At 35.0% G+C, this 14962-nt stretch overlaps 1 protein-coding gene across 6 annotated transcripts in view; it reads left to right on the forward strand.

Annotated features, from left to right (window-relative positions):
- The window catches only part of QKI (QKI, KH domain containing RNA binding), a 180468-nt gene that overhangs the window by 93841 nt on the left and 71665 nt on the right, over positions 1-14962 (forward strand). For all 6 annotated transcript variants that reach the window (XM_074188000.1, XM_074188001.1, XM_074188002.1 and 3 more), the window contains exon 3: positions 1118-1234. In XM_074188000.1, coding sequence (XP_074044101.1) covers positions 1118-1234 — 117 coding nt within the window. The remainder of the gene's footprint in view (positions 1-1117; positions 1235-14962) is intronic.

Raw genomic sequence — 14962 nt, forward strand, 5'->3', positions numbered from 1 at the left:
TTTGGAGAAATTTATGCTGTAACAATTTGCTGTAGTTTTGAAACAACTTTTTTATAACCCCCATACTTGGTCCTTTTATGTCTTTGCATTTGCTACTTTTCCTCATTTCCTTGCCTGTATTATTTTATGTTGCTTTTTCTTCTCCTGGTTATTTTCAACATCACTCTCATGATTCTGTGAGTCCTTAAGAGTAATCTTCTATGAGGGGCAGCTAGGTGGCACAGTTGATAGAGTACCTGCCCTGGAATCAGAAGGACTTAAGTTCAGATTTGACCTCAGACACTTAATCAGTGTGATGTTGGGCAAGTCAGTTAACCCCATTGCCTTGCAAAAACCAAAGGTGAAATAAAAAGAGTTATCCTCTGTGAAGAATTCTTTGACTATTACATACCCCCAAACCTCTCAGTAACTTATTATACTCGGTATTATCCTTTGCCATGTGGTAAAGTACTTAGTTCATCTTACATGTTCTATATATTGTTTCATGGGTTTTATCTCATGTCCTCATTTAGAATGTCAGTTTTTTCAGGAAAAAGGGAATGTATCCTATATTTATTTTCTATTGCCTGATTGCCTCATGGTCTTTAGAAAATATATCAGTATTAAAAGGATCTACAATTTCTGTGATGCTGACACTTTAAATATAAATTGTATTTATTCCATCATTACTTACTAAATGATATTCTAATGGGGAAAAAACCCCAGAAATACTGTAGAATCCTTGTCACCCGAAGGTTTTGTTTTGTTTTGTTTTGTTTGGGTTTTTTAGATTTTTTTTTTTTGCAAGGCAATGGGGTTAAGTGGCTTGCCCAAGGCTACACAGCTAGGCAATTATTAAGTGTCTGAAGCTGGATTTGAACTTGGGTACTCCCTGACTCCAGGGCCTGTGCTCTATCCACGCGTCACCTAGCCGCCCCTCACCTGAAGATTTTTCCAGGTCAAAAATGATTTTTCTTCCTTGTTCAATTTTCTGATTGCCTAAAAGGAAATAATATAAGAATTTTAGAACAAAAGTTACTTTGGTTTGTTCTTAATTGTTACTTTATATAAAGCTCTCATTTGTTTTCTGAATGAGATATAAAGACAAAAAGTCAAATGAATAATTTTTGTATTTCAGTTTAACTTTGTTGGAAGGATCCTTGGGCCCAGAGGACTAACAGCTAAACAACTGGAGGCAGAAACAGGATGCAAAATAATGGTCCGAGGAAAAGGATCAATGCGGGATAAAAAGAAGGTAAGGTTTTTGAAGAGATATGTGTTTGTGTGTGTGTGTGTGTGTGTGTGTGTGTGTGTGTGTGTGTGTGTATGTGTGTGTGAGAGAGAGAGAGAGATTGAGAATATGTACGAGTGAGTGATATATTGCATTTTTTATACTTTTGTTAGACCTTTCTTTTGACCTCTTACGAATAATAGTGTTTACGTATTACTTTATCTAAGACATTTAGCAAAAATAGTAAAAGGTAAAATGCTTTGAAATGATAATCATTTTTTGCAAGATGAACATGTGAACCTTCCTGGAATAGCAAACTGTTAAATACTTTGGATATCTTGTCAATGCCCTTGTGTATAAAATCCCATAGATATGCAATAAAATAAAAACAAATGATTTAACCAGATACAAGTCATTCTATTTATCTCTCATATTTAGTACTTTTCTTTGAGATACTAAAGGATTAAGCTGTAGGGTGATTAGGAAGAAAGTGATTTCAAAGCCTTAAAGTGATAATAAAATGAGTTATTCTTTACCTTTCAGTCTCTTTGAATGTGTCTTCCTCTTCACCTTTATTTTTACTGCATTTTGAGTAGTGTATCTAGGAAGCAAGGACAAATAATTGAAAACAAAGAGTGTGATATGATCTTGTACACTCAGTGTCATGAGTACAAAAACATGGAATTAGCCGAAGGTGGCAAGGAAATCAAAGCAAAATAGTATTTTTAAAACTGTATTGGGTTGGGGGTGGCTAGGTGGCATAGTGGATAGAGCACTGGCCTTGGAGTCAGGAGTACCTGGGTTCAAATCCGACCTCAGACACTTAGTAATTATCTAGCCATGTGGCCTTGGGCAGGCCACTTTAACCTCATTGCCTTGAAAAATCTAAAAAAAAAACCCAAAAAAAAACTGTATTGGGTCAAGAGGATAAGAATGGATAAAACTCTTATTGGAAAGTTAGAGGATGGGAACTAATTGAAATAGAAAGAAAGCAGTACTTGTCTTGTTTCTATTTTTACTTGCCAAGGGAAATAGTCTTTGGACTGAAAAGGTGAAATTAAAATTGGCTATTAGGCTAAAGAGATGAGATAAATAAGAAGGGTATATGATGAATTCAAATCATCAAATTTAAGTGCACTAGGTACTGGGATACTAAAAACATCGGTAGATATGATTGCCAAGATCACACAGGTAATTATTTAAATGTCTGAGGCCAGATCTGAACTCAGGTTCTTCTGACTCCAGGACTGGTGCTCTATCCACTGTGCTACCTAGCTGCCCCTCACTCTGATATCTCTCTTAGGAAAACCCCAAATGTTGTCATGGAAAGTTGGACAGGAATGAAAGACTTGAATGATACCAGCACCATGCCTCATTTACCTAAGTCACTTAATAATACTGGTTTACCTATGAGTCTTCAAGTCTTCAGAAGCTTTCCAATTTTTTTATTTTTGGCCTATATTCTTTACTTAAAAAATTTTCAAGTCATTTATTTATTTATTTATTTTGAATATTACAGTTTCCCCCCTAATCTTGCTTCCCTCCTTCCAACCCCCCCACAGAAGGCAGTCTTAGTCTTTAACGTTGTTTCCACATTCTAAGTTGAATGTGATGAAAGAGAAATCATGTGATGTGATTGTGAGATGTGATGAGAGAAGAAAAATAAAGTATGAGAGAGAGCAAAATTACGTAATAAGATAATGCTTTTGGCTTTTTTTTTAAATGAAAGATAATAGTCTTTGGTCTTTGTTCAAGCTCCACAATTCTTTATACCTCCTCCCCCACAAAAAATATAGAACCTTGTGAGAAATAAAGTAAAAGAAAGAGGAAAAAAAATGTTTCAGTCTGTGTTCTGATACCATCAGCTCTGTCTCAGATGGATCACATTCCTTATCATAAGTCCATCACAGAAGTTGCTTCCATATTTTTCCACAGTTGTTGTTGCTGATTGTAATTCCCTCTATCCATTCCTCCTCACTACCATATATTATATTTTCTCTCTCCCCTTTCACTCTGTCCCTCTTCTAAAATGTGTTGTAGGAAGCCGAGTATGGCAGTGAACAGAGCACCAGCCATGGGGCCAAGAGGCTCCCACGCCCATATACCATCCCTGAGACCCAGCAAACACTCAGCCCTGTGGTCTCAGACAGGCCACCCAATCCCAGCACCTTGCAAAAAGTAAAAAAAGTTAATGTATGACTCTCCTATGATCTACCCTCTCCTCTATCACTCACATCCCCCCCTTCTCTCCTTTTTACTCTAGTTGTCCATATCCTATTGAGTTTGTATACTGTTTCCCCTGAGACATTTCTGATGAGAGTTGAAGATTCCTTCATTCCCCCCCTTCCATATCATTGCAAAAAATAAATATATTTTATATGAAGTATCTTAGCCTATTCCACTCTCCTTTCTCTTAGTCCCAGTACATTTTCTTTTAGCCATTGACTCCATTTTTACAATATATTATATCAATTTCAGCTCTCTCCTGTGCTGCATCTATAAAAGCTCCTTCTACCTGCTCTATTAAATGAGAAGGTTTATATGAGTATTATCAGTATCATTTTTCTATGCAGGAATACATGCAGTTCATCATCATTAAGTCCCTCATATTTTACCCTTTTCCACTCTATGCTCTACCTGAGTCCTGTATTTGAAGATCAGACTTTCTGTTCAGCTCCGGTTCATTTCAGAAGGAATTGAAATTCTCCTGTTCTATTGAAAGTCCCATCTTTTCCCTTGGAAGAGGATGTTCAGTTTTGCTGGGTAGTTGATTCTTGGTTGCATTCCAAGAGTTTTTTACCTTCTGGAATATTTTATTTCAAGCCCTATGGAGCCCTTAATGTAGTTACTGCTAAGTCCTATGTGATCCTGACTGCAGCTCCATGATATTTGAATTGTGTCCTTCTGGCTGCTTGTAATATTTTTTCTTTGACTTGAATTCTGGAACTTGGCTATAATATTTCTGGTTTTTTTGTGGGGGGGGGCAGGATCTCTTTCCAGAGGAGATTGGAGGATTCTCTCAATTTCTATTTTGGCCTCTGCTTCTAGGATATCAGGGCAATTTTCCTGTAGGAATTCTTCAAAAATGAGATCAAAGTTCTTTTCTTGATCATGACTTTCAGGTAGCCCAATAACTTTTAAATTATGTTTCCTGAATCTGTGTTCCAGATCAGTTGTTTTTTTCAATGAGATGTTTCACATTTCTAATTTTTCATTCTTCTGGTGTTGAAGTATTGTGTCTTAATTTCTCATAAAGTCATCAGCTTCCTTTAGCTCCATTCTACATTTGAAGGATTTGTTTTCCTCAGAGAGCTTTCTTATCTCCTTTTCCATCTGGCCAATTCTGCTTTTTAAAGCATTCTTCTCCTCAATAACTTTTTGAACTGTTTTATCCATTTGACTGAAGCTGGTTTTTATCATGTTATTTTCTTCAGCATTTTTTTGGATCTCCTTGACTAAGCAGCTGACTTTGTTTTCATGTTTTTTCCTGCATCTTTCTCGTTTCTTTTCCCAATTTTTCTACTGTCTCCCTTACTTGATTTTTTTTTTTTTTTAGGTTTTTGTAAGGCAAATGGGGTTAAGTGGCTTGCCCAAGGCCACACAGCTAGGTAATTATTAAGTGTCTGAGACCTGATTTGAACCCAGGTACTACTGACTCCAAGGCTGGTGCTTTATCCACTACACCACCTAGCGGCCCCCCCTTGATTTTCAGAATCTTTTTTGAGCTCTGTTATAGACTGAGCCCAACTTCCATTTTTCTTGGAGTCTACAGAAGCTTGTACTTCCTCATCTTCAGACTGAGTATTTTGATCCTCCTTGGGATCATAAAAAGGTTTTGTCAATGGCCTGGTTCATCTTTTTTTCCTCTGTTTACTCATTTCCCCAGCCTGTACCTGGTTTTGGGGTGCTTCCTGAGCTTTTGAGTATTGGGGCACCCCCCCCCCCCCCAGGACTTCAGTATGTGAGGCTTTGACTGCTCTCCTGGTCTGTGAATGATCACAAGTGCACTGCCATGGGATTGGGGGGAATGGGGTCCCTGTTCTCTGGGGTGGGGCTTAGATTGTGATCAGGATCTGATTGTGGTCAGAGCCCCAGAGTCCTGTTCCAAGGACAGAGGACAGACCTCAGAAGTCTCCCTCCACTCGCCTACCTTTGGTGGGCTCTACTTAATATTTTGAAATTAATTTATGTGCGTATTTGTGATAGTGGAATGTTTCTACATTTTAAAACTTTAAAAGATTACCAGAAATTACTAGTAAAGCCATCTTGATTCATACTATTATAGCTTATAGGTGCAAATTTTATTAGGTATTATAAACAATTCTTCTACCGTGGAACCCAACTCTCTTGTCTTTGTCTTTGTCTCTTCTCCCACAAAATGTGAAGTTGTGTTCAACTACCTTCCCTGATCTTTTCCTACTTTAAGTTCCTCCCCTAAATCTATATACTTTTAATTGTTCTTATGACACTTTTCAGTAACTTTATTTTCAAATATCTTTTTTAAAAAAACAATCTTAAATATTATAATGTACTTGAGTATAGAGATATTTATACTTCCTATATCTGCTAGCAAAGAAGTTAATCTTATTATTTTCAGTTTTGTTCTGCAGTTTCCTTTAGTGTTTTCAAAGTGTTCTTTCCACTTTTACAGATTTTAATTTCCTCTTTAGTACCAGAGATTTTAAGTTAAATCTTTTATTAGTTGTCTGCCTGCTAAATTTTTTTGGTCATTCCTGTTTTGAATTTAACAACACATGTATGATTTAGACTTTAATTTTGAACTTGGGAATTCGATGATTGACTATTTCTTAACTCTTCAGAAAAATCATAGATATGAATCTTTTTATGGTTTAAGGAGGAAATCATAAATCTATACTAGTAATGATATTCATGTCAATAAATGTAAATCTGCTTAAGCAGATCAGGAAATAATTTTAACTAGTTTATATGAAAACTCCATATGCACACTATTTTAATATTGCTCTTTAAATTTTTTATGATTTGTTCTCAATGCTTTTATCATTTTATTTATTTAGTTATCCATTCGTTTATTTTATTTATTCATTTCGTTTTTACTATTTCTTTATTGCCTTTTTCTTAGTATTTTCTTTAGCTTTAATGATTTGGAATTAGCTTACAGCAAAAAAATCCTTTCTGTATTTCTATAACTAAAACTTTTTCAGTGAAATTCAGAATGAATCTATTTTTAATTCAACCTTTTGGAATGTTTTTAATGAAATTGCAGGGTACTTCCACTTCATTATTGATTGCTAATGTACTACTATGTTCACAGATAAGAATGAAAAATACCCTATCTTGCTTTATAGCTCTCATTAAAAATAGAAATATCGGAAGTACTGGTTTTAGATACATTTTTCAGGAATTGGAATAAAATTTAAACTGTTGTGCTTAAGTTCTCAAAAATTTTAAGAGTAATTACGTGTCTAAAATTTGAAATGTTTCATACATTTATGACATCTTTAGTTAGTTTTCCTTTCTAGGGTTTCATACTTACATATAATTCTTTTGAAAATTATTAAACTAAGCAAAATGACTCTGCTAGTGGATGTGGGATTTATTCATTCATTTATTTATTTTTAGGTTTTTGCAAGGCAAATGGGGTTAAGTGGCTTGCCCAAGGCCACACAGCTAGGTGATTATTAAGTGTCCGAGACCGGATTTGGACCCAGGTACTCCTGACTCCAAGGCCGGTGCTTTATCCACTAGGCCACCTAGCCTCCCCTAGGGTGTGGGATTTAAATAGACTTTTTATTATTTAAAAATATCTTTAAGGAAAGTTTTGATTCAGAAATTTGAGGTGTTGTGGAAGTTTAAATGGGGATGTGAATCCCACTTTAAACCATGCAAAATTCAAATGAGAATAAAGATTGAGGACAAAAATTTTTAAAATTTTACTATTCGCCAAGCCTTTTAAACTTGGATTGGATCTACTGAAGTTATCAATACAACGAAGTCACAGATCTCATCCCTATCTTTTATTTTTTCGTTAGTTTTTGTTTTTGTTTTTAATATATTCTACTCTTCCCCCTTCCCCCCAAGCAGTGTCCCATCTTCTTTAATGATAATCGAGAAAGAAAGTGGGAAGCAAACAGTTCAGAAAAAAGTAACCAGTAAGTATTGCACATTCCTAGCTCTCTTCCTGTGTGATGAAGGAAAGGGAGTCATTTTTTCCATTATTTTTTCAGAATAATTTATAATTATACAATATGGAATTTTATTCCAGCAGGTGAGTTTTTCCTTTGGGGATCATTATACCTTGCTTTCTCTTCTTTTCTGCTTCCTTCACTCTTGTCACTTCATGTCTTCCTATTCTTTTCTTAATTCAAGAATTTCTTAATTGGTAAGCACAGAAAACTTGCTGGTCTCTGAGTCAAAGATTTTTTTCAGTTCCTTTTACAACTGAGAAATAGGTGCAGAAAGGGCAAATCGACTCACCTAGGTTCACACAGAAAGTAAGCATCTTAGGTCAAATTTGAACTGAGGAAGCTGAGTCTTCCTGTCTTCAAGGTACATGGACTGTCCACTTCTTTACACTATTTAACATTGAAGAATTCATTATAATTTATAGAAGCTTCTTTTTGTGCCATTAGCAACTTTTTAAAATGAATTGCCATTTTTTAGTCCCCAGGGGTAATATTAGTTAAAAAAGATCATGTTTATGCATATAATCTCTATATGTATTTACATATACATGTATATATTCTGAAGAAGTAGAATGAATTTGAATAGATCTTTATAAGGAAAAATGTTATTAGTGGTGGTATTAGAATTTTAGCAAAATCCTGAGAACATAGAAATGTACTTTTCAGAAAATACATATCTTAAAATAATGACTTTGAAAGATAGAATGCAGTTAGTAATAATTTATTAAAAACTCTTGGTTTCATTTTTGGATTAATTTATTCAAAATAACTTGTAAAATTAAACTAATTTATTCTTGCCATAGACCTAACACACACCTAGAATTAGTTAATTATCCATGTCTAATGAAATGAGCTATGACTTTTGTTGAAAAGGGAGAATCCATTCTTTTCACTAGTTACTGTAAATGAGCCTTTTTCAATTGTCTTGATTAGATAGAAGTCCATTTAGTTAGGAAATATTGAGACACCTTATAGTTCTTAGTTAGATATAACAGATTTTTATTTTTAAAGTTTTAATCTGTTCAGCTGCCAGAAAGCAGTGGTAGAATGTTGCTTATTTTGTTACAATTAACAATGTTGACTAATTCTTTGAAAAGATTTTCTTAATCATAAAATTTGACAAAAATTAGACATTTTCATGAAGTCCACATGTTTTTTGTCTTCCAACAATTCTACTGAGTAGGCATATTGTCTTCCCATTTTTGTACACAACTACTGAAGAATACAGTACTCTTGTTGAATTTTTCCTAATTATGTAACATGTTTCATACAAAATATAGTCTTTTATTTCTTTGTTTAAGGTAGGAAAAAATACTTATAAAACTTTGAATGTTTTTGTCCATATATTTCATTTGAAAATTATTCATCAATTAAATATACTGTTACTTTTCCAAATTGTAGGTGAAATATGTTGTTTTTTTATGTGTTTAGATTTGTAATATATTCAGCAATATAGAGAATCACTGATATGGTCATACTACTTAGAATTTATACCCTACTTTAGATGGTTATCACCTTTGCCTGGATATATGCAGTAGTCAAATAAGTGACTCCTTGTCTTAAATCTTTCTCCTCTTCATTTCCTTCTTTACTCAGTTGCCAAGGTGATTTTTCTAAAGGGTGAGTCTATTTGTTATCCTCCCTGTTAACCCTCCCTGACACCTCCAAGCTATGGCCCTTTAGGATCAGATATTAAGTTATGTTTTTGACATTTCCATCTTTTCATAACCTGGTCTCTTCCTACCATTCTTATATTTTCTACTTTTCTTCATATACTTTACATTTCAGTAACTTTGATCCTTTTGTAGTTCTGCCCTAGGGAGAAAAAGAGAAAATAGAAAGACTGAAGATGAAATAATTTCATCTCTCAAAGAACCTACTTTGAAAAAATTAGAATAGAGTATCTCTTTTACAGTCCTCAATAGCCAATTTAGGATTTAGTATTTTCTAAAAGACAAAGCAGACAATTTCAGTTCCATAAAACAAAAAAAAAACCTTTTACTTAAACTGGTGTCTCACTTTTTTCCCTTTCAGGTACTCTATCTTCAAAGTCAGCCAGCCTACTTGGTGTTTCCATAAGTCAGCCCTACATTTCCTACTTTCAGTGCTTTTGTAGAGGTTCTCTTGACTAGAACAATCTTAATTGGCTTTGGGGTTCAATTCATGTGTTGTTTTCTTTTCTGTTTCTATAGTTGTTAGTTGTGACTCCTTATATTGTCATTTTAATATTCAACTATTAATATGACCTATATCCCAGTAGAATTTTAAGTTCCTTTAGTCATTCATTATATAGTGCCTATCAGAGTACCTTATGCATAATAAGGGAGGAAGATAGGGAGTAAATCTGTTATTTCACTACTAAAATGAATTTCTGCTTGAGGAGGAAGTTCCCTCTATCAATATAGCTTGGAACCTTCTCTCTGCAGCTTATGTGCTTAAAAGTCCTAAGAAATTAAGAATCTTGCTTAAAGAAATACACACTCCTCTGTCAGAGGTGGAGGTTAAACTCAAGTCTTCCTGAATAGCTTTCTATTACTTTTCCCAATAATATTGCTTATATTCCTTTTGAATTAAATTGGGTTGAAAATCTGTACTTAACACCAGCTTTGACTGGAAAGTCACTTAACTTTTTGAGTACCTAAGGCCACATGAATTACTAAGTCATGATAGAGTTGTGACTTGGTGGAAGATTTCCCCTGGAATGCTCTTGTATTTTCAAAATCACAGATCTTTCAACAGTAATGCTCTGTATAAGTTGTTTAGGTAAAATAAATCTTTCCTTCCTTTAAAATAATGTTTAAAATGTTTAATGATATACATTTGATTCCTATGGCAACTGTTTTCCTACTGGAGTAAGTGTGCATGAGTAATAAAATTAATATATTTCCTTATCATAAGAATTATTATACTTGTGGATTTTATGTACAACAGCATCTCTTACAGTATGTTTCCAGGCTTAAATCTTAGCTGTAAGCGGCCCTCTTTTTTAATATTATAGTGACCACTCGCTGTTATAGGATTCCTTCTGTTACAGAATTTGCTTTTTGTCATGGTCTAGCTTATTCTCACTAATCAGCAACAGCATTAAACTAAAAATGGCTTAACTAGAACTTTCTTGACTTGGTGTTACCCTGCACTTGGAAAAGACTAGAGTCTTGAGGGAAATGAGGAGTTTTGGGACTAAGATTGAATTTGTATGGGGATCAAATGTGGAAACTATATTGATGCAAATCAAAGGATTAATTTATCTTTAATTTATAAACTTAGAAAGTTACTTTGGGTAGTTGGAGGTCCTCTGACCCATTGCCACAAAGCTAGTGCGTTTCAGGGGACAGGACTAGAAAAGTAGGTTTTCCTGACTCCAGTGTTAACCCTTTATTTGTTAATACTCTTATTCTGTACTTTATAAATTTTGTAACCCAAGCAGAGGGTGAGTGTGTTAGGGAATTAATATGATCATTCCTAAGGTTACCAAACCCTGGTAATGGAGTACAGCACAGATGATTTCTGTTCTTCCAATTTTCTTTTCTGCAATCTATTTTTGGTTATATTGTCCTTCTTGCTTATAGTTTCTTTTTGGTTGATCTCTTAGAAACCAACTTTACCCCTGGGGGAAACAAGTCCAGGGTATATAAAGCTTTTAGTACAAAGACTTATTAGTATCAGTAGTATCTACTTAAATTTCTTTATCTCCAGGGATGATATGGTAGAAAATATAAAGGGGAGGGGAAATCTATAAGTTTATACTCTTTCACTACAGAGTCTTTCTATTTTTCTTTGTGGTTTTCTAACAATCCTAACAACAGACAAAAATCTTTGTGAACAGTATGGGGGAAGAGGGGTTGTGCATTAACTTTAAGGGATAGCACTGAAGGTCAGAGCTCTTGAGACTTGTAAGCTACTGTTCCAGAAAAGGAGAGATAGATAACGTTGTAAATAGCAGATGATGACAGTAAAAAAGAAAACCATTTGGCGGTGTCCTTAGGTGTGAGTTTTTATGAGTTTTAATTTCCTCTTCTATCTTCTCACCACTACTCTTCCCCCACTTATTCCTACCCCAACACTTTGGTTCCTATTCCTACATTTGGACTTTAATTGGAAGGTGGAAAAAGGATCACATCTTCCATCAGAGTAACCAGGTATATAAAATTCTCCTGAGTCTTTTCACTTAGTTTTGCTAAGTCAAAGGTTATGCAAAACCATTGCTAGGTCTTAAGAAATCAAGGAAAAAGGAAAGGTCCCCATATGTATATTTATAAGTAGCTCTTTTAGTAATAGCAAAGAATTGGAAATTGAGGGGGAATGCCCATCATTTGGGGAAATGACTGAACAAGCTGTGGTGTAATGATTGTGAGGGAGTACTTTTATGATAAAAGAGATGAGAAGCAGTATGGTTTCAGAAAAACATAGGAAGATTTCTATAAACTAGTGTAAAACAAAGTGAAAAGGACCAGAAAGCTGTACACAGTAACAGCAGTATAATAGTATTCATCAGCTTTGAAAGATAGCTACTCTGATAGATCCAGTGAGCCAAGATAGTTTCAAAGGACCCATGATAAAAAAGTGCTATCTGCTTCCAGAGAGAGAATTTATGAATTCACTACAGATTTGTGTCTGTGTATGCATGTAATACACATGGGTATTACTTGATACTGTATTACTTATCTTATCAAGGGATGGAGAGAGGGAGAGAATGTGAAACTTTAAAATTTAGAAAATGAATATTAAAATGTTTTTGTGTAATTGAGAAACATTTAAAAAATTAAACATTCATTTATATTATAATCTCTACATAACCTGTTGCTTCCCTACCTCTGCAGCACATCTTATAAAACATACTCATTTTCTCACATAAATACAACCTTCTGCCCTGCAGCCTTACCTCCATCCTATGCTGCCTTCACAGCATACTCTTTGGTCCAGTGGTGCTGGTCTCTTTGCTGTCTGTCAACAAAGATCCTCCCACCTCCTGACTCCAGGCATTTTCACTGGCTTTTCCCCTTACATGGAAGTGTCTTGTTTTCCTTAGTTCTTCTCCTGTGTTTCCTGACTTTGGATCCCACCTAAAGTCCATCCTTCTACAAGAAGCTCTTCCTGCATTTCCTTAATTTTGTGTTTTCACTCTGTTTCTTAGTGTTGATTTAATCTGTATAGTTTGGTGTTCATAGTTGTCCCTTGAGATTATAAGCTCCTTGAGAACAGAGACTGTCTTTTGCCTTTTTCTATTTGTTTCCTACTGCATTGTTGTTGTTCAGTACTTTTTAGTTATATAATAATTCTTCATGGTTGGGCTTTTTGTGGCTTGTCATTTCCTTCAGCTCATTTTACAGATGAGGAAATTGAGACCGACAGAGTTAAATGATTTGTCCAAGGTCACACAGCTATTAAATGTCTGAGGTCATATTTGAACTCAAAAAGAGGAGTCTTCCTGACTCCAGGCCATAGTAGATGCTTAATAAAGGTTTATTGACTGACTCATTCTTGGTAAACCTAGCTCCAGGCACAGTGTTTGACACATAGTAGATGTTTATTAAATTTTGTTGAATTATTCAATGCAATTTATCAGTGTCTCCTTGTACAATGCATCATCCAGAGTTAAAGAGTGTAATCTTCTTCATTCTGGACACCATTTATAAATCCCTTTTACTGTAGCCCAAGTTTATTAACTTTTGAAGTTGTCATTTTATTTTTATCATGCAGTCTACTAAAAATTTCATATCTTTTTCACTTTATCTATTATCTAATTGTGGAACTCATATAAGTTGATTGAATTTTTGCAGTCAAGTTTTAGATTTCTATTTATTGTCATTCATTTTAGTTGCCCATCATTCTGATTCTTTGAGATTTTTTTGGAACCTGGTTTTGTTTATTATCCGTCTTTGTTCTCTCTTCCAGCCTCACATTATTTATGAGTATGAGAAAGAAATCATCAGTAATAACAAATTTTTACAAATGACTGATGAAATTGCTTAAAGCTAAATACATATAACTTCTGACCTTGAAATTGCCACACTCAGACACAAGAACCCTGGAGTGCAGCACTCTCAGAAATCAAAGCATCCCCACAAAATGCCATGCCTTGTGGAAGCCTGCCTGGGACAAACTAACTGGTATATAAATGGTATTGCTGGTGATGGTAGATTTTTATATTAGTGTTCCTGGAGCTCCAACTCCAGCAGGAGCAGTCACCAGGATACATCCCCACAGAAGAATGGGTGAGGGTCCTGAACTTGGTTTCCAGGTCTTGGGTTTTTTGTAGCAGAGTGTGAATGAAGCTAGTCATCAAAGTGGTTGGGGATCTCTACCCCTCAGTGACCCAGGATGCTTGAGCAAGACTGTTATTACTTCATTTGAGTTCATTCACAGCAACCCTAGGAGGTAGATTTTCTTATTATCTTTATTTTACAACTGAGTAAACTGAGGGCATGTGACTTGTCCAGTTCCACACTCTGAGGTTGTATTTGAACTCATAAACTTCCACCTTGTTGCCTAAGATAGTATCTGAGAGCATTTTGAATTCAAGTTTTCCTGATTCCAAGTCTGTTGATCTTTCCACTCTGTCACCAAATTTTTTGGAATTGTCAGAACCTAATAGGATTTTTTGTGAAGCGTGAAAGTGGCATTAAAGACAAAATACACACCATAACATTTTTGCAACTTGACCTTCCATCTGTGTTGTCTTTTCCATTTGAGTGTGAGCTCCTTGAAAGTGGGAATTAGGGGCAGCTAGGTGGCTCAGTGGATAGAGCACTGGCCCTGGAGTCAGGAGGACCTGAGTTCAAGTCCGGCCTCAGACACTTAATAATCACCTAGCTGTGTGGCCTTGGGCAAGCCACTTACCCCATTGCCAACCGCCCCCCCCCCCCCAAAAAAAAAGTAGGAACTGTCCTGCTTTTCTATCCCTTGTGCTTCTGATGTATACCTCTAAATTCACTAATAGGACTCCCAAGTCTTCAGAGGCTATGAGATGCACTCTCATTTTAGTTAGGATCCTAAGGTCATTGTCTTAGATCCGGATGAAGAAGTGGATGACCAGAGAGTGGAGAGTACTTGTCTGAGGTCACTGAGATATTACGTAGCCAAATCAGCATTAGATCCCAACTCTTCTGACCCATTGTAACAAACAACAAATCAGTTTGATTATACAGGAATGGGTTTAAAGAAAGGTTTAAGCAGATTTTGAATCTCAGAGACCAAAAACCAGTGAAATAACCTTAATTTTCCACTAAAGGTTTGTATTTAAGAGACTTGTTTTATTTTGTAAGACTTTCTACAAAGAATAGCATTCATTGGCTGTAGTATAATTGTTGAAAATGAAAGCTGGTTCAGGACAAACTTTTTAGTAGGTAAGAATAAACATATCTTCTGGGGGGAAAATCTGGTTCTGATTATAGCAGAAAACATTTATTCAAATACTAAATTGCATTTCCCCATAAGTTTTTTATTTTTAAATATATTACATTACTATAATTGAAATAATACATTTTAAAATATTCAGTTAATTTCCTATATTATACTGGTGTATTTGAACTTGTAGTGTATTACTTCACACATAGGACTATGGGACTTGTTTCTTTCAGTTTACCAA

Source organism: Macrotis lagotis, chromosome 5 (assembly GCF_037893015.1).
Source record: "Macrotis lagotis isolate mMagLag1 chromosome 5, bilby.v1.9.chrom.fasta, whole genome shotgun sequence".
Taxonomy (NCBI): domain Eukaryota; kingdom Metazoa; phylum Chordata; class Mammalia; order Peramelemorphia; family Peramelidae; genus Macrotis; species Macrotis lagotis.